The sequence below is a fragment of the Asparagus officinalis genome, chromosome 5 (assembly GCF_001876935.1).
Source record: "Asparagus officinalis chromosome 5, Aspof.V1, whole genome shotgun sequence".
Taxonomy (NCBI): domain Eukaryota; kingdom Viridiplantae; phylum Streptophyta; class Magnoliopsida; order Asparagales; family Asparagaceae; genus Asparagus; species Asparagus officinalis.
This window is the reverse complement of record NC_033798.1, coordinates 115,319,526-115,339,837: the sequence shown is the minus strand read 5'-3', so window position 1 is coordinate 115,339,837 and position 20,312 is coordinate 115,319,526. Positions and strand designations below refer to the sequence as shown.

Genomic DNA, 20,312 nt, shown 5'->3' with positions numbered 1-20,312 from the left:
ATAGTTCAAATTTAGGTCTCCAAGCTGGTCAACATGATCCAATATGGGACGACCTACAGTAATAAATATGCACACAAGGAATACCAACCTCTGTATCAATGCACAAGTCACGAAATTAGTATCCCTTTGGAAGGCACATTTGTCACTATGAACCATACCCCACCAGATACATCCTCCCAATAAAAGGCCAAGAGTTAGCGGCACGTCAAGTATAGTGGAAGAACAGGTAGATGAGTTTTAACGCAAGCCACAGCATATGCTTTACATAAAAAGTTCCCAAATATAACTAAAGAAAGCCATAATCAGCATCGTGAAATTAATAATCAGGTCAAATTGCAATTATGCAAATGTAGCAGCATAAAGGTTTTAGGCTGAAACAAGATGAATAATAGTCTTTAGTTTGATTTTCTCAATATTCAAAAGAAATTTCAAGGTCAAGTTTATACAAATATCAGTTCTCGTTCAGTTCGGATCATTGGATCAGTCTGTTTTGCAGCAGCCAAGCCCTGATCAAATCCTTGTTTCACTTATACTCAGTTTTCACTTCTAACTAGCTTTATATACAATGGAACAAGTAAGTTCTCCATACGTACTTCATAGCAGAAACAAGTTTAGAAATGTTAGGCAGCACTATCCTTCCAAGTTGCAATACACGGCAAGAACAAAATGAGAAGGATTAAGAAGGTAATTTGAGATCTGCAAATGAAAATAACGAATTAGCTCAGCAATGATAAATCTCTCCATTAAAAAAATTCTTAAATAGAACCAATAGAAGGATAATGTCACGAAAGTAACACCACCTAAATGTAGGCAATCAAAGTCTGCTCTTTATGTAGAATTTTGGAAAAGGAATAAATTTTCAATGGGCTCATTCTGAGGTGGAGGAGAATAACTTAAAAAACAATTCTAATTATGGATAAAAGGAATGGATAATGCTGTTGGTCCTAACTTGGCTACCCAGAAAAACCATTTTCGCCAGCAGTTCTGATAAAATCAATCTTGTGATGAAATTATTGGTTAATTGCAAATAGACCCCTTGTAGTTTAATTTGTGTGAATAGACCCCCCAAGTGAATTTTTATTTTACTCTTAAGATCATCAAAAAGGTTTTGAGGCAGATAGACCCCCTATAGTTTTATTGGTGAGGATAGACCACCAGTTGCTTTTTTTTCCTTTCCTTTTTTCTTTTTTCTTTGACCTTTAAAAGGGTCAAAAAACTTCACTAGGGGGTGTATTCGCATTGGGCCAATAATACAGGGGGTCTATTCGCACAAATAGAACTAAAGAGGGGGATCTGTTCTCACTTGGGTAATACTACAGGTGTCTATTCACAATTAACCCTAAAATCTATTTCATAAGGAAACAAGGAGTGCTGGATAAGAGGCTGGTATTCTGAGCACATCAGGATACAGATACAAAACGAACTGACCTGTTTATCTCTACTCCACATGAGAAAGACTACCGCGTCCATCGTTAGGAGTCCTGAGCATAAAAACGGACATGTTAGGAATGATTACTCTCTTTGATGAAAAACAATGTTAGAGAATTCACGAACAAAGCTCTAAAATAATAGAAACGATACACGCCCACATATTGAAAATTGTGTGCCGCACAGAAGAAAAAAAGAGAGCGGAGAAAACAAGTGAACAGAAGTGAATTGATATGACCAGTTGTTGATTTAACAAATGAGACAGATTGAAAAAATCAGCTTTAGGGTGCAGAAGATGGCTTCAAATAAATCCTGGGTTCTCTCCAGGGAACATATGGTTTCGAATAAAACCGTGGTGCTCTTGAGTCTGTCTCATTTAGCGGACAACAATTTAATTAACTTAAAACATGCATGTTGTAGTCAGGGTAATGGTTTAGATTTTAAACGAACTTGATGTTCAACTGCAGCAATAAGCTGAAAAGTGAAAACACTAATGACCTGAAGCCAGCTACTTCTATAAGGTCTCCTGGCATGCATAATAATGAAACATCCAGCATTATTGAGGGGGGGGGGGGGGGCGGGGGGGGGGGGAAGGGGGGGGGTTCATAAAACGAACCTCTATAATACATACAGGCTTTGGGGAAATCTAGCTCTTAGTCTTAGATTTTTAAAACCCAACATGTCACAGGCCAGTTTCTTTTCCCACTTGCTGTTGAATTTTTAATCCTTAGCCTTCCCCCAACACACACACACACACACACAAAAACAAAAAACAAAAAAAAGGGAAAAAAGGGCACACTTAGTTGATTATGAACCAAAAGGGGGGCTTTAGAACAACATCAGAACAGGATAAAATTCCACATCCCGCTGCAGGATAATGCAGAACAACATCAGAACAGGATAAAATTCCACATCCCGCTGCAGGATAATGCAGATGGCTGCTTTGACAAGCATAGGCAATGTATACAAAGTAATTCCTGGGCCTATAGGAGAGGCATTGATTAGGCACGTCTGGGTTTTAAGACGAAGCAAAACAAAGGGATCATCTTGTCTCGTGAATACAGAACTGCCGGAGAGATTCTAATATGTTACAAATGCTAAAAGTTGCAATCCATATATTTTCTTAAAAGAGTAAAACTACAGTCTTTAATTCTGTAAAATTTCACTTGAATTTCCTAACAACTCCAAGAGGTTCACTGAGAAAATAGCAGACTACACTACTCATGAAACATAGCAACCAGGACTGCATAGTTTTGTTCTGAGCAAAGAGTTGCCAGGCAGCAGAAGATACCACTAACACAGTCCATTCAAATAAAACTTAAGTAGGGGAACTCAAATCTCTTAACCAAAGAGCTAATAATAATTTATAATATGTAGGGACTTCTCCAGACGATAATTGCATGTCTTCAGCAGCTGGACATGGTACCCCTGTGACCCTGTCCATCTATCTAATACTTCTGTATGTGAATTTTTATCACCTTAAAATGAACAATTGAAAAATGTCATTCACCCTTTCCAAGTGTGTACGCTTTCACCCATCTTACATCATGCTATATGTATGCCAACCTTTTACCTTAGACTAACTGTTTAACAAGATCAACTTATTTTAACTTCTTTGGCATTTCAATAACAACCAGCATATAGATATAATGAGTTAATATACATATTTGGGGGAGATCACATGCAACCATGTACGTGTCTAGATGTAGAAGACTTGTTGTGTCTAATTCCCTGGCTTGGAGTACAATACTCATGTTTGTGTTAACAAATCACGTATAATAGTAAGCAGTGAAGAAAATAATGAATTCCGTAGCGCAAAATAACGCATAGCGTATCGTAGAGCCACCCTGTCGCTACGTAGCATTGGAAAATAGCGCAGAAACAAAATAATGTATGCCATTTTATCCATAGCGTATGCTTTGTAACGCGTCTTCATAGCGCTCCATAGCTTAGGTTAAATTATTAAAGGGCTGAGATTGATTTTTAAAAGAATTTTAATGGCTATGATTGAGTTCTTTTTTCAAATTAATCAGAATTTGCACTGAAAAATATTAAAAATAGATCAAAGAATTACTAATTACTTTTTTTCTAATTAACCAGATTTAGAAGTAATAAAAACCAGTATTTTTCTTTCAAAAATAAAACCTTTAACTTCACTTGGATTACTATTAGATGTTTTTAGATTTATGAGGTGCTATTACCTATTAGAACTTACTGTGATAATGTGTGTGTTGGCCTTCTTGTTTTGATGATGTTTAACAAACAATTTACTTCTAATGTTGTTTGTCTAGTGTTTGTGTTTTCGTATTTATTCTAGGCAAACAACGAGTTGGAGGATGGATGGAATTGCGCATTCACGATCATATCCAATGGAAGTTGGCGGAATAGTGGAGTGAAGCCTTGCTATCAAGTTAAAGATCCAATTACAAGCTTCATCCAAGTTTACCAAGTTGAGCTACAATGAAGATCAAGATCAAGCTTGGGTAATAGTTAGTTTAGGTTTATATTATGTGTGTTAGTACTTTAAGCTCAATATTATACACACACATTTATTGGTTTCCATGTACATATATAGTTATATATATACATATATGTTTTGGTTTGATAGTTTTCAAGTTTTACTATGAAACAATTAAATATAATTAGAAAACATATTTTAGTTTCATAATTATATGCATATATATGATTTCATCAATATCAATTCTATTTAGTTTGTCCACTATCTAGTTTAGATTATTTACCCTTGTGTTGTTTATACATTCTTGCACATACATTGCCTATATCTCTTTGTTAGGATATATCTTGTTGTTCATATTGCTTATCCTAGCTCATATATATTGTTGTATTTCATACTTGCTAGGATAACTTGTTAATAAGTTTTAATTGGCATAAAATCGGATTAGATAACTTGTTAATAAGTTTTAATTGGCATAAAATCGGATTAGATTAGCATAAGACCCTAATCACCCCCTCCAGGGTCTAACAGTGTGATGTATTTTTTTTAACGACTATGCTTCTGGAATGATTGTTAAGGCATACATAATTGATTTTGTTGTGAAATTGTGATGATATATTGATTTGTGATGGTATTTTTATGATGATATGTTCGAAAACCGTGATGATTATTCATATTATTTGATTTTGAATATTATATATCAATAAAATATTTAAATAATAATAAATTATTTAACCTACATTAAGAGTTACACTATTTTGCGTTTTACGTTAACCAGATGTGAGTGTTACGCTATGCGTTATCGCTATTTCCAACATTGATAGTAAGCCTATGATTGTGACCTTAACATGTATTTTGCATTCAGACTCTTAACATGTAGTAAATTGTAAATTGTAATATACGTTATCGCTGTCTGCAACAATGAGGATACTGCCATTACTAAGAGGCAACACTGACAAAGAAATAAAAATTAAGAAAATTAGAACTTCAGTAGAGAAAAACTGTATATAAGAGACATGTAACAAGTCTTACTTGTGCTCAGATGGATTTGGCATAACCTCATATACAATCTTAGCCACTGCATCCCTCTTTAGCTGTAGAATATCATTGTTTTACAGTATAACATCATTGCTTTATGGTATAACTGACATGCTACGCACCGCAAATTATCTTGCACTGAGAAGTCAAGTTGACAATACCTGGGTAGCTTCACCACGTAAGCCAATGTAATATATCTGAGTTGTATTCCCACCAAAGTTATCAGGGAAGTGCAAAGTAAGATTACCAACGCTCTGAAATCTCGAGAATCTGATTAAAATGCAGAACTTTATAAGAACGAGAAATCACAGCAAAACCGTATAAGTTATCAGTAACATAAGCCTATTCGATAATGGAAAAGGACTCAATCATAAGAGGGTGGTCCCATAGATTCTACACAACTTATAGAACCAAGTTAAATCAACTAAACATTCACAAATTAAGTGCTTAAGCATTCAACAAAAATGAGTCTGTTGGCAGGGCCAATTACACATAACTAATAAGAGTGTCAATCACATAACAGGACATAATAAGTGCAAGAAATGTGTAATTTGATACTCCTACGATGAAAACGTTGAATATGTCACATACCTGGTTTGATATTCTAATACGCCCTGCAAATTCTCTGCCAATTCCCACTCCTTGAAGCACAAACAGATGTTTCAAATAAATAAAAGACACTGACAAATTTAAAGCCACTAAATGACATTGTTACCTGACAAATTTAAAGCCACTAAATGACATTGTTACCTGAACAGGCTGCATATTTTGGGCATCAGAGAAATCAATGCCTTCTCGGTTAATAAATCTGCATAGTTATCCAAGTAATGTTAAAACAATATTCTCAATAGCCTTAGCAAAAAAAAGGCAGATTAGAGTATGTCATTGCCATCTCAATTACTGAAGCAGCAGAATTCTCGAAGTAATTTTAAAGAAGATTATTAATATACATGTTTGAATTAAAGTACTACTCAGATTTGACATGCAATGCATTTAGAAAATGTGTATTGAGATAAAGAATAACAAAAGATGGTAACTCTCATGAAGACGACAACTTAGAAGTCATGTAATGGAGCTTTTTTCAATTTTTTTTAATGATGTTGTTGATTAATATGAAACAATATCATTTTGAAATATCTCAAAAGTCTGATGAGTAAATGAAATTGAAACCAATACTACACTATTATAGTAGATCAAATGAAGAGTATTGTTAAATTATAGTGTAACTTCTTAAAGGATTACATTTCCAGGTTTAGTATGGTGATTGGAGGTAATAGGATTAACTAGAATAGGGGTCCATAAATTAATTCTCTTTTAATGCTTGCAATGCACATAGCCATACTCACACTCACACGCACACAAGCAGGGTAATAGAGCACCTGCATGGACAAGACTGAGAGGAGTTGGATAATCGGCAATTAGAGTGATCTTACAAACTAGAATGGGTTTAGGGTAATCATGCTAAGGGCTAAATAGGGTACTTGAGCATGGTTCTCTATTCTGTTTGATGATACTCCATTTTTCACTAGAAAGGAAGTAATCAAAGGTGCAACCCTCTTTAATTGTCAGGCACAAGATGCTAAGCCCTATGGTCGACAGTTGAAGGTAACAAAAACAATTATATGATAGGCAAAGTCCAATATGCATGCAGAAATATCATAGCATTTTAATGGTTTAAAATTAGTTACATAATAAGATTTAGGACATTGAAGCGATGGGTGGTTCTTAATAGTGCAAATAACACGTATATTGAGGATAAAAACAATTAGAAGATACATATTAAAAAAAACTACAAATCAGATGTGTTATGTTTGGTCTGACAATTGGTATCGATTGGCTAGAGAAAAAATGGAACATAAAAAGCAAGCAAACATGAAATAATGAGGCACAAACTGGAAAGGACAAAGTGTATGCTCTCATTTCACAAGCCCATCTCTAAACGAGTAAAAGTTTGATATGGGCATAAAGAGCAAAGTAACCATGAATTATGAGGCATAAACTGCAACGGTAACATACGCTCTCATTTTAGAAGGGCTAGTTCCCCCTGCACCACCAACAACGGAAATGCTCTTGATCTTGACATCCGATGTGAACCTGTCAACCAAAACGATAATAAGCATGTGAATATAGCTTCATCGCAACCTTTTTCGAACAATTAATCCACAAATGTATGGAATAGAATATCGAGTGCAATCTAGACATGCTAAAGTTGAGCATTTGCCTTAGACAGAAATATTATCTAATTACGCGTATTGGAAAGATATGGTTAACAAGGCTACAGCTATGTATTGAATATAAAAAAGACTAGCAAGTACACACTATAACAAAGGCAAGTTTCCATTGTTAGGAAAGTTCTTGGATCAACCACATACCAACCCAAGTATAACTGAATTACGTGCAGATTATCTTCAACTGTGTATGTATAAGACTTCATTAGTAATTACAAATTATGTATGTTGAAGCTCATGTCAGACATCTCAATGCAAAAATGAATGGTTCCTTCACACTTAAGTGTGTATCCATGATTCCATTTATAAATATATATATATATATATATATATATATATATTTATATACAAAGATGAAGAGAAAATGGATTATGAGATGTATAAATTTATAACCATAAACTTTCAGTGCAAACACATAACAACAGGTCCTCTATTCGATGCCAAAAACCAAGATGATACAATGTATAAAAAGCATATAAGCAGGAAAAAGAAACACTTTTCTGAACGATGATCAGTAGAGGAAAACACATGTAACCCATGTAAAATATGAAATGGTACATATCAGCTCATCATATCACCAAGTGGATGATCTAGTCAGGAATCTGACAGAAAAAAATAGATTTATATCCTATTCTTCATCATTGCTGATGTCTCATATACTCTTCAACATCCCAATCAAAATTAGTTAAAATGCCAAACATGTTGTTCTATTATGACTAGAGATCTATATGGATTTTCTTTCAGCTCACAGACATTAGAATTAGACGGAAAAGTTTGTTCATACGCTGAATATAGTTTGTTCATGTACTCGCAATTTACTTCAACTTCTCAATGGGACACATCAGGCTGGGTCTGTTCAGTTGGTATTTGGCAGAGTTTGATATTTACAGACACTTCTTGCAATTCAGTCCAGTGCATGTTGATGACAGGGAGCCCACTTTATTGTTTGCCATCTACGGGAGTAATACGTGTGGTAAAATAAGAGTTTAGCATTATCCAGAGAAAAGAGTGCATAAAGATGGAAATAGTTGTCATAGCGCTTTTCACGAGTCTCACCAGCAATTTCTGAGAGGAGCAAACAGGCTCCTTAATATTGAGATAGTGGGAAGACAAGCAATCAATCAATTGCTAAGTTTCTTTGCAAACTAACCCATATCCATAAAGGCAGGAACATGAACTGAATTAATATTCCAATCATAGATTTACCTAGTGCATTTTCACTGCAGTAGTACTAAATATTTTCCGCTTAAGTAACCTTTCAAAATTTATCTTCCTCTCCTAAATATTTCCTGCTTCAGTAACCTTTCAAAATTTATCTTCCTCTACTCTACCAGCGTATGAAACGCCACAGATTTCACCCATGTATCCAACTTTGACGAGAACACTTGGACAAGTGCCCAATTGTTTAGCTTCACCGGAGACCATAATTGTAAGTACAAGAGAATACAGATTATTTGTAGTGTTCCACATGTGAATAGTCTTGTATGCTGATTGTATTTTGTGATACAGGTAACTAAAACACCTCATATAAATATTAAAAAATTAGCAAAATAGCATTAGATGAACGAATAAAGATTTAGAGATTCATTTTGATAAGACGTGTTATAGCAACTACTTACGGAATGAAAACAAGTAACTCAGGATCATCTTCATTGCTCTCCAAGAAACCCTGATATATTGAAAACAGTGCTAACATAAGTATTCTTGAGTCAGGTGGCTACTATCTCGTAAGTCAAATAGTAAGTAAGATTCCATGTAGATAAACTTTTTGAGATACTTTTTTGGCACTATTTATCATTTGGCACTATTTATCAGGAAATGTTGCTCTAACAAGAAGAGGAAGTTCAAGGAAGAACTAGAATTTTTTGCGCATTTGAATTATCAAAGTTTATTTATGAAATAACTATAACTATATCTTTTAATGGAACACAAGATGACCCCAATATAGAATTGAGGGTTGACTACCATTTGGGGGATAAAATAACAGTGATGACGAATTGGATGGTAATTTTTAAAATAACTATGATTTGGAGAATATGTTCTGGAAAATGCCATATTCATTTCATGTTGTTATTGATACAAATTCATGATAAAAGTATGAAAAAGTGATTGCAAACCACATTGTTCAATACTTTGTAACTTCATTTCTGTTCTTCATGGTGATTAGAGTGCTTGAGAAGCAAACTCAAAATGATTTTCTCATTAAAGAGTGATATTAAAACTTTAAATCTCGAATACTTTTTTATTTATAAATTTTCAAATAATCAAAATGGAATAAGAGTGTTCATATTCTGTTGAACTTTTCAAAATGACAAAATAACACTTTTCACGATACGGAATTACGGATGTGTTTGAATAACACATTGTTCAATACTTCATGACTTCATCTTCATCCTTCCTCATAGTAAGATGCTTGAGAAGCAAACTCAAAATGGTGGATATTTAAAATTTAAAAAATCTCAAATACTTTGTTGCCATATTAATTTTTCAAACAATCAAAATGGGCTAAGAGTGTTGATATTCAGTATATGCCATGAGCTAGATTGAACTCAGATTCCCACGAATTTCGAGCCTAAGATATCAAGATAGGCCTGGCGTTCCTAACAAGCATTCAAGGAGGATTTTGCTATCGTAAACATAACGGAAAATGTAGCCTAGGGAAAATGTAGCCTAGAATTGGAGGTGAAATTTTATAGGATAGAAAATATCAGAAAGCATAAGAAAACTGCATAGAAAACTGATATTTCTAATAGTCAGGAAAAAGTACCCTAGAGTAAGATATTTCCTTTTCTAGTTTCTACTTTACTACATTTCACTCTGTGCAGCTAAAGGCTATCTATTACACAGCTTTCAAGATCAAGTGCAATCCAGAACAAGAATAACTAAATGTCGTTTTAACTGTATAAAGTAGTTATTTTATAAATTTTAACAGCATAGGAAAGGGGGGGGGGGCAAAACAGGCAATATACCTCTGAATTAATCAATCGATGCTCCCATGCTTTAAAAACTGACTTTACGCTTCCTGCAACTGATTCATTCAAAGCCTTAACCTAACACAATGAAAAAACAATGTAGTGGTCATGCAAAAGAAATACCTATTGTAAATAAGAAAATAACTAATCTACTGGTCATGCAAGAAGAGCATGTCTTTAGGGGAGGGTTAAAATAGACCAATCGCCTAAAAACACAAAGCATATGCTTAAAGCTCGCCTCCTAAACTAAGGAGAATTTCGTATAGGAATTCTATTTTAAGTACATTGTAAAATCAAAATTCAAAGGAGATGGTAAAGAGTGCAAAAATAGACACTATATACATCAATAGCTTGAAACTGATTGTCTGCATCTTAACGTTTCTCTGAAGTTAAATTCATAGATGGTAAGGTAGGTAAATTTAGAACAAGGTAATACAAAATACAGGTCTATGACATACCCTGCAGATTATAATGTGCTTGCGAAGGCTTCATAGAAAAGAACAAAGGAAAGAACAAAATGGTCAGGGATACAAATCATGCTAAACACCACCTGAAGAAAGAACAAGTTCTAAAACATGCACTTCATGCATCAATTAACAAATTTCAATTATGAATACAAGGACATTTATACTGAACTAAAATTGTTAATGCTTTTCAAACCGTAAGCTCATTGTTCATCAATAAATATTTGAAAGGGTTTCATCGTGGATAAACCCCCTGTACTTTCGTCAAATTGAACCTACTAATCCTGTAGTTTTATTGTTGCAGATAGACGTCCTGACTGAAATTATTTGACCCTTTTGAGGCTGGTCTATCTGCAGCAATAGAACTACATAAGTCGTAAGCTCAATTTGGCGATATTACAGTGGGTCTATGCACAACTAACCCTATTTAAAAATCAACTGCTTCTAGATGATGTATATCATTATTAAAGCAATTATCTGAAGCGAAAGTTGGCATTTACAAACGAAATGTTACTTGTAGGCATATAAAATTGCTTATAGGTCCCCTAGCATAGCTCGGCACAAACCGACGAGCCAACGAGGCGACGAGATCGACGAATCGCACGGAAGCGACGGAATGAATCCATCCGCGTGCAGAATTAAGCTAATGAGTTGAGGAATCAACGAGTCATCCAACCGAGAGCGGACTCGGACGAATCACGATCGAATCAAGATCAGTTTCGGACTCGAACTCAGAAGCGGATTTACTGCCAAATCAGGAATCCGACTTACTGCCAAATCAGGAATCAAATCAGAGTCTGGATCAACCGAATCACGGACAGAACCAAAGGCGGAAAACACCAAAACCACCACCTAGAGGGGCTCGGCCGAAGCCGAGCCAACTTCAGGTGGCTCGGCCCAAGCCGAGCCACCTCAAGGTGGCTCGGCCAAGGCCGAGCCACCGTGCCTATAAATAGGCTAGGCCTTGGTTCATTTGGGGGGTTGGAAATTTTGGAGAGGCGAAGCCCTGCTGGATTGGAGACTCAGAACTTAACAAGATTCAAACTTTAGGACTTCAAGGACTTGCTCATCCAGATCTGGTGCTCGGCGACCGTCAACGCCAAATAAGGCAGGTATTCGAGAGGACCAGATCTCAGATCTACGCGTACGAACTCCGGATCTAGGCTTGGTCTTAGATCCCGAGACTTGAGCGATTGTTTCCTTGGTGAATCAATCCCTCCCGGCTATTATTTCCTTCGTGGAATAATACCCGTCGTACTGCGTAGATCCGACCGGATCTAGATCGCGCGGTGGTCCACGGCAAACAACCCCGGCGCAGGCAAAGAACCCACAAAGCGAGCGACCGCAAAACAGGAGCTCGTGATTCGTTCGACAAACAAGGAAACAAAGTTGTAATTTTTCATTTCTTTTTATTTGATTTTCGTTGTAACCGGATCTTATAAAAAGACCGGATCTTTGTAATCGATAAACTATTACAAGAGTGTACAATGGAATCAATGATGAAAGCTACAATTTTTCTCGCGAACACTTTCTGCAACTTTCTACGGGCTTCTTCGGCTTGAGCCCACGCCTGCGCTGATAGTGCGCGGTGTTTGCGGATGCGTTCTTCCAGCGTCGAACGATTCCGTTTGACACGGACCCATTCCATTGGAAAAAGAAGCCCTCAAGGGCTCGAAACTCAGTGCCCATGTGCCAAGCTCATTCGGGTAGTACTGTCTCAATGCAACTGCATCAAGGGAGTCCCCGAGAGAATTTCAGTGTTCGAAAGGCTCGGCACCGAAACGCCAAAACCAAGGCATAGGCGCTTCCGGCAAAGAAGAACAGTGGTTAAGGATGGAGAATTTCCGAAGGTCACCGCCAACATGACCAGCAAAGAGACATCGACACAGATTGATCTCAAATCGTTTCTGGAAGCGTCCCGGCGTGTAACCCGTCTGCAGTCCGGAGCCATCGCACGAGGAACTTATGGTAGGGTTCGGATAAGATTGCCTTCGGAAGATGAAGAATCGGATTCCTGCTCTGCTGTCGCATCGGACAATACAGTGTCCAGCGAAGGACAACCCCGCGAGTCATTCATGATAGGCGCGGAAGAAATGGCCAAAATGCTTGAAGACGCTTTGGCTAAGCAGAAAGAAAGTTTTAAATTCGAGATGGAGACGGCCATGCAGCAGATGAGAGAGATGCATGAACAGCAAATCCAAGCATTCAGGAACCAACAAGGTGAACCAAGCCACCGTAACCAGGTTGCTCAGGAAAAGGAGCACGCGGATGGGGATGAAGCTCACAATGCCAATAACCCTCCCATCAATGCAGGGGGTGGTAGTGAGGATGCCAACGGGGATACAAGTGAAGACTTGAAGATCAAAAGCCTCGAGAGTAAAATCAATACGTTGCTGTCTGCTCAAGAGGTAAAGAAAACGGGCATTCCTTGTCCATACCCGAGGGAATGGGAATCAATCCCCTATCCGGCGAAGTTTAGTCTAATCAACTTCACGCCGTTCGATGGAAGGGGTTCCCCCACCCAGCATTTGATTTATTTCAAATCGCACCTGGGTGCTATCTCTGGGAACGAGCCTCTGATGGTGCGGTCATTCGTCGGCACTCTTCGCGGAGCTGCCTTCGATTGGTATCGTCGCCTCAAGCCAGGAAGCGTGAACAGCTGGGATGACATGGAGACGAAGTTCCTTGCAAATTTCTTCGACGACGACACCGAGATCTCTATCGGATCGTTGCTCGACGAGAAACAAAAAGACGGGGAGTTAGTCGACACCTTCGTCAAAAGGTTCCGGAACAAGGCGATGAATTGCCGGGACCCGATCACCGAGGAATTCATTCTCCAGACTTGCCACAACAACCTCGCATTGGACGTATTGGAGGCAATGGGGACAGCACCGTCTGACACTTGGAAGGATCTGAAGGTGCGCGGTGAACAAGCCGAACGCTTCCTTAAAAGGAAGAAGGCCGAAAGGAACCAACCGACGGTTAATCTGCTGGACTCAAACTTCGCTTCCCGTGGTAAGGGCAAAGCACCTGCAGCTGCTGGTGGTGCTAATCAAGCGTCACAACAGCAATCCCGAAGGCAGCAGAAGACTTCGGGTCCGAGACTCCAGAGAGAGTATTCCTTCAAGGACGAAGACGTTCCAACCATCTTCGAATCGCTCCTCGAAGGCAACAAGATCAAGCTACCACCTATCACGAATCAGGAGGAAGCTGATAACACTACGGACCCAAAGTACTGTGCATACCACAGAAGGGTTGTTCATCCCACCAAGGATTGCTTTGCTCTCAGGAATAGCATTCAGACCTTGGTCGAAGCCGGCGTTATAACGCTAAGGTAAGCCAAATAAAAACGGCAAAACTCCGACCGGTATAAGAGTATAAACTGCTTCCTGACACTCCAAAGAGTATACGAGTATAAACTGTTTCTCAATCCTCCGACCGGTATAAGAGGTTAAACTACTCCCTGATACTCCAATAGGTATATGAGTCTAAACTGTTTCCCCACTTTTGACGGGAAGTTCCTGGAGAATATTAAGCTAATATTCTTAAGGATAACCCGGTTAGTTAACTGATAATAATGTCCGAACCAGTTCCGCAGAGGAAACTGGGGGTGGACGATTTATGTAACGGGAAGTTCCCAAAACCACAGCAATGTAATGAATAAGGACTCCCATTCAAGTTCTCACTGTGTCTGTGCACTCAACACTCTCTCTGTTAGAGTCTGGACGTAAAGTTCCTGATTGGTCAAACCTTCTTACAGTTAGGACCACAGTCAAAATCCCCTCTCGATTCTCCCAATGAACGAGAGGTCCACAAATCAAGCGATCAAACCTTCCTACAGTTAGGATCGTCTTAAACCTTCCATTCGGTCAAACCTATCTACAGTTAGGACCAAAACCGAAATCCCCTCTCGATTCCTCCAATGAACGAGAGGTCCACTTTCAAATCGAGTGATCAAACCTTCCTACAGTTAGGGTCACCTCAAACCTCCCACTTGGTCAAACCTTCCTACAGTTAGGACCAAAACCACGATTCATTCTCGATAAACGAGAAATTCATCTTTAGTTCGATAATCAAACCTTCCGACAGTTAGGGTTATCCGAATCTTTTTGATTCTCGGAGTGGAGATCCCACTCTTAGTTTCACCTTTCCGGATTCTGGGGGTGGAGATCCCACCTCGAGTCTCCTTTCCTTCTTTGTTCGGGGAATAGAATATAAAATTCTTCCTTCCCCATACCAATCCTTTTCGAAGAATTCAGGATTCATCCTAGGAAGTTTATCCCGAATCCTAAGCAGGGATAAGTCTGCGCCTAACACGTGCTTCCGGTTTAGTCTTTTTCCGTAGAAAAAGACACCAGAGTTCGATTCTGGGGTATTCTATCCTGAAACCTAAGCAAGGATAAGTCTGCGCCTGACACGCGCTGCCGGTCAGTTCTTAACCGTTTAAAAAGAACACCCGTTCACATATTCAACATTGTGACAGGTTGTTATTAATAACACCAAAATCCATGCCTTACACGCATGGGGAATTTCATCCTGAATCCTAAGAAAGGATATGCCGACGCCTAACACGCGTCGCCGGTTTAGTCTTTCCCCGTAGAAAAAGACACCAGAGTTCGATTCTGGGGTATTCTATCCTGAAACCTAAGCAAGGATAAGTCTGCGCCTGACACGCGCTGCCGGTCAGTTCTTAACCGTTTAAAAAGAACACCCGTTCACATATTCAACATTGTGACAGGTTGTTATTAATAACACCAAAATCCATGCCTTACACGCATGGGGAATTTCATCCTGAATCCTAAGAAAGGATATGCCGACGCCTAACACGCGTCGCCGGTTTAGTCTTTCCCCGTAGAAAAAGACACCAGAGTTCGATTCTGGGGTATTCTATCCTGAAACCTAAGCAAGGATAAGTCTGCGCCTGACACGCGCTGCCGGTCAGTTCTTAACCGTTTAAAAAGAACACCCGTTCACATATTCAACATTGTGACAGGTTGTTATTAATAACACCAAAATCCATGCCTTACACGCATGGGGAATGTCATCCTGAATCCTAAGAAAGGATATGTCGACACCTAACACGTGTCGCCGGTTTAGTCTTTTACCGATTGAAAAAGACACCAGAGTTCGATTCTGGGGTATCTCATCCCGAAGCCTAAGTAGGGATAAGTCAACGTCTAATACACGTTGCCGGGTAGCCTATTCCCGTAACAATGGCGAAGCCTATGTATTCAACATCATAGCACAAAGTCTAAGAGAATTCACTCTCTTAGCACAACGTTACATGCGGAACGGATTTCGTCAATCCGCATGCTAGCCCGACTCAAACGGTAGTCGGTAAAGGCTAATCAAATCCGTTAAAGGCTTGGGGTTAGCCAAAAATCCTAAAGTCAACGCCTAACACGCGTCGCCGGGTAGTCTATTCCCGTGAGAAAGACGAAGTCTACGTATTCGAAGTCGTAGCATCAAGTCTAAGGGAGTTCATTCCTTTAGCACAACGTCACATGCGGAACGGACTTAAGACAATCCGCATGTAAGCCCGATTCAAACGGTAATCGGTAAAAGCATGTCAAATCCGTTGAAGGCTGAGGATTTGCCAAAAATCCTAAGTCAACGTCTGATACACGTTGCTGTTTAGTCTTTTCACAGGAGAAAGACGAAGTCTACGTATTCAATATCGTAGCACTAAAAGGGTTAACTCTTTTAGCTTAACGTCACATGCGGAACGGACTTGAACAATCCGCATGCTAGCCCGACTCAAACGGTAGTCGGTAAAGGCTTATCAAACCCGTTAATGGCTGAGGGTTTGCCAAAAATCCTATAAATACGAAAGTCACTGACGCATCAGCTTCTTTAGTTGGTCTCGTGACCTGGGCAACATACGACGTTCAAAACCCTAAGGTCTACGCCAGACAACGCGTAACCCTAGGTCAATGCCAGTCAACGCGTTGCAAGCAAAAAATTCAACGTACGACGTCCAAAACCCTAAGGTCAACGCCGGACAACGCGTAACCCTAGGTCAACGCCAGTCAATGCGTTGTGAGCAAAAATTCAACGTACGACGTTCGAAACCCTAGGGTCAACGCCGGTCAACGCGTAACCCTAGGTCAACGCCAGTCAATGCGTTGCGATCAAAAAATCAACGTACGACGTTCAAAACCCTAGGTCAACGCCGGACAACGCGTAACCCTAGGTCAACGCCTATCAATGCGTTGCAATGAAAGAACTAACACTCCGAAGAGTATATGAGTATAAACTGCTCCTCAATCCTCCAACAGTGCATGAGGTTAAACTGCTTCTTAATACTCCAATAAGGTATACGAGTATAAACTATTCCCTATTGTTGGTTGAGAAGTTCCTGGAGAATATTTTCATTCTTAAGGATAACTCAACAACACTACGCCGGACAACGCGTCGCAAATAAAGACTCAACGCCGACAGTCGAGGGCCAGTTCTGTGTTCAACCAGCAAGCACGAGCTAAAAATCAGAAAACCAGGAATTGACTTCAAGTTCGAATTTCCGACAACGGTCAGACAATAAATGCAGCACCGGAACTCTTGCAGACATTCGACAAAGCACCGAATAGCCTGGAAGATTGAAGGAATCAAGAACGGAAGTCATTCCAAGGTCCCATTACACCGACTGAAGGTGGGGACAATCATATCCAAAGTATTCCAGACTCTTCTATAAAAGAACGAGACTGAAATACTTTGGAGGGGGTATCTGTAGGCATATAAAATTGCTTATAGGTCCCTTAGCACAGCTCGGCACAAACCGACGAACCAACGAGGCGACGAGATCGACGAATCGCACGCAAGCCACGGAATACATCCGTTCGCATTCGGAATCGGCCAAGAGTCAACGAGTGATCCAACCAAGGACAAACTCGGACGAATCACGATCGAATCAAGATCAGTTTCGGACTCGAACTCAGAAGCGGATTTACTGCCTAATCAGGATCCAGATTTACTGCCAAATCAGGAATCGGATTTACTGCCTAATCAGGATCCAGATTTACTGCCAAATCAGGAATCAGATTTACTGCCTAATCAGGATCCAGATTTACTGCCAAATCAGGAATCAGATTTACTGCCAAATCGGGATCTAAATCAACCGAATCACGAGACCGGAAAAATCGGCAAAAACCACAACACCCAGAGGTGGCCGACAGTTGTCATTTCGCGGCCACCCCAAGGTGGCCGACAGTTGTCATTTCGCGGGCACAGTAAAGGGAGCCTATAAATAGGCCCCCTTGGTTCATTTGTTGAGGGGTTGGAAAATTTGGAGAGGCGAAGCCCTGCTGGATTGGAGACTCGGAACTTAACAAGATTCAAACTTTAGGACTTCAAGGACTTGCTCATCCAGATCTGGTGCTCGGCGACCGTCAACGCCAAATAAGGTAGGTGTTCGAGAGGATCAGATCTCAGATCTACGCGGGCATACTCCGGATCTAAGCTTGGTCTTAGATCCCGAGACTTGAGCGATTGTTTCCTTGGTGAATCAATCCCTCCCGGCTATTATTTCCTTCGTGGAATAATACCCGTCGTACTGCGTAGATCCGATCGGATCTAGATCGCGCGGTGGTCCACGGCAAACAACCCTGGCGCAGGCAAAGAACCCACAAAGCGAGCGACCGCAAAACAGGAGCTCGTGATTCGTTCGACACAAAAGGAAACAAATTGTAATCTTTGTTTATTTTTCTTTGATTTTCGTTGTAACCGGATCTTATAAAAAGACCGGATCTTTTGTAACTCAAAAAGTTGTAACTCAAGATGACAATGGAATCAATAACAAAGAAAGCAACGAATTTTCCCGCGAACATTACTTACGTGCATAATATTTTGCCCATTGCTAAAAAAACATTTTATTATATAAAATCACCAAGAGGGCCAATTGGGTGTTATACTGGAAAAGCCCGAGATCAAGCGGTAAAGCTGTACTAGAGTCCACCATACAAAACACTTTACCACTATAACAACATCAGGGCTTTTTGATTAATCATAGAAACTTCCAAGTTCCAACTCAACAGCAGATTCACAGAAATCCACAATAGTAATCATAATTTCATGAATAAAAATGTCAGAGCTAGCATCGAATTATTTGCTAGAATATCACCATTTTAATCAAAACAATATCCAAAAAAAAGCGAAACAAGATTAGGGAGTGAGAGATTAAACCCTAGGGAGGTTGATGTGCTGATAAAGGGACCAATCCGACGAGCAATTGTGATCCTCGCAGCTGTGATCGTGAAGGCACGCCATTATCTTCCTCCTCTCTCACGCGAATCTTTGATTTCTCTATTCCTCTCGAGGGTTATAAAAGGGAAGGGGGCTTTAGTGACCTTTTGGATGACTTGCTGCTTTTGCTCTTGGGTGACGCTGAAGGTGCGGTGAGCCGCGGAGGAGAATAAGAAAAGAGAGGCGTACGGCGGTTTCGTTCTAGATGGTTCAGGATCTCGGGTGGTTACTAGTCAGTGACTGTGGCCTACATTATCCAACGCGTGCGCTGCTTTTTTTTTGGTTTGATTTGACCGTTCATGGTCTCTTTCACATTGTTTTCCTAACTTCTATCTTCTCAATTTCTCGCACAAATTAGAAGGAGATTAATATAGTTTAGCTAATTTGCTCAAGAATTAACCACAGTACGGTGGAAAGCGACGGAATTTGAGGGGTGTTATGAAAGCAATTTAAGATAATTAACCTTCTAATATGGAACACGTTATGCAACTGGTCAAATTGGATTATAATCCATGATAAGTAGAAGGCAAATATATTTTTCATGATTTCATAAGCTCATATATCTCATTTAATAACTCATCACCGGCCTCATGGTTACTTATCCATTTTGACAATAATCTATACTATCATACAATGAACATAATGGGGGTATTAAAAGTTGGATGAGTGGAGGATATTTTCCTCATTTCTATTGTGATTTAGAGGGTAAAATGATAATTTTATGAGAGACATTTTTTCCCTTCATTTCTTTTCATTATTCTTTCTAGAAGACTCCAAATAATGACATGTGAATAGAATTTAAACTCGTATAATTAAGATTGTAAGTTTTCATGGGAAATATTTATTTTCTTTTCTTTCCTTTTCATTTTGCCTTTCTTATTTCCGGAACATTATAAATCATGAAATGATAACACACACATAATGGAATTGCAATATCTCTAATTTCTTTTTTTTCAATCGTTTGCTTTAATTATATTATCCTCAATTAGGAAATTACTCAACAAAATTGTGAACAAAATTGTGTTAAGTATATATTTAATTGCTAAAATAACTATTTAAGATGCATTTTCTATGTAGAGGTCCATAATAAAATTGCATAAACTAAATCATCATCAAACTAATACATGAAATATAAGACTAATCACATAACTTAATATTGCACGTGCATCGCACATGCCAATGCGCAAGTTATATATTATAATTCATCCATTTATCAACTATTTTATATTAAAAACATATTATAACCCGTCAAATTCACCAAACACTCTAAATTATAATTCACTTGCGTTATAATTCATAATTATAAGGAAAAATTATACCTAGTGCACTTTTAAAAAAAACTCATGTGTTGCCCCCCCACCCCAAAAAAAAAAACTTTTCTCTATGTGCTTTCCCCTCGACCCCCTTTCTCATGTGAAAATCTCTCTTTATGTCGTCATCATGACAAAGAGGGAAGATAACTTTTCTTTATCCTCAAACTACCCTCAAC

General features: G+C 38.9%; 1 protein-coding gene across 1 annotated transcript; it reads right to left on the bottom strand.

Moving 5' to 3' along the window:
• Positions 289-18,945, bottom strand: LOC109840809 (PITH domain-containing protein 1). The gene is made up of 10 exons (XM_020409582.1): positions 18,764-18,945; positions 10,119-10,199; positions 8,769-8,818; positions 6,938-7,015; positions 5,672-5,729; positions 5,513-5,562; positions 5,083-5,191; positions 4,916-4,977; positions 1,429-1,481; positions 289-696 (listed from the first exon to the last, which is right to left on the bottom strand). The coding sequence occupies exons 1-9, from the start codon at positions 18,845-18,847 to the stop codon at positions 1,439-1,441; spliced, it is 615 nt and encodes a 204-aa protein (XP_020265171.1). The 5' UTR covers positions 18,848-18,945; the 3' UTR covers positions 289-696; positions 1,429-1,438.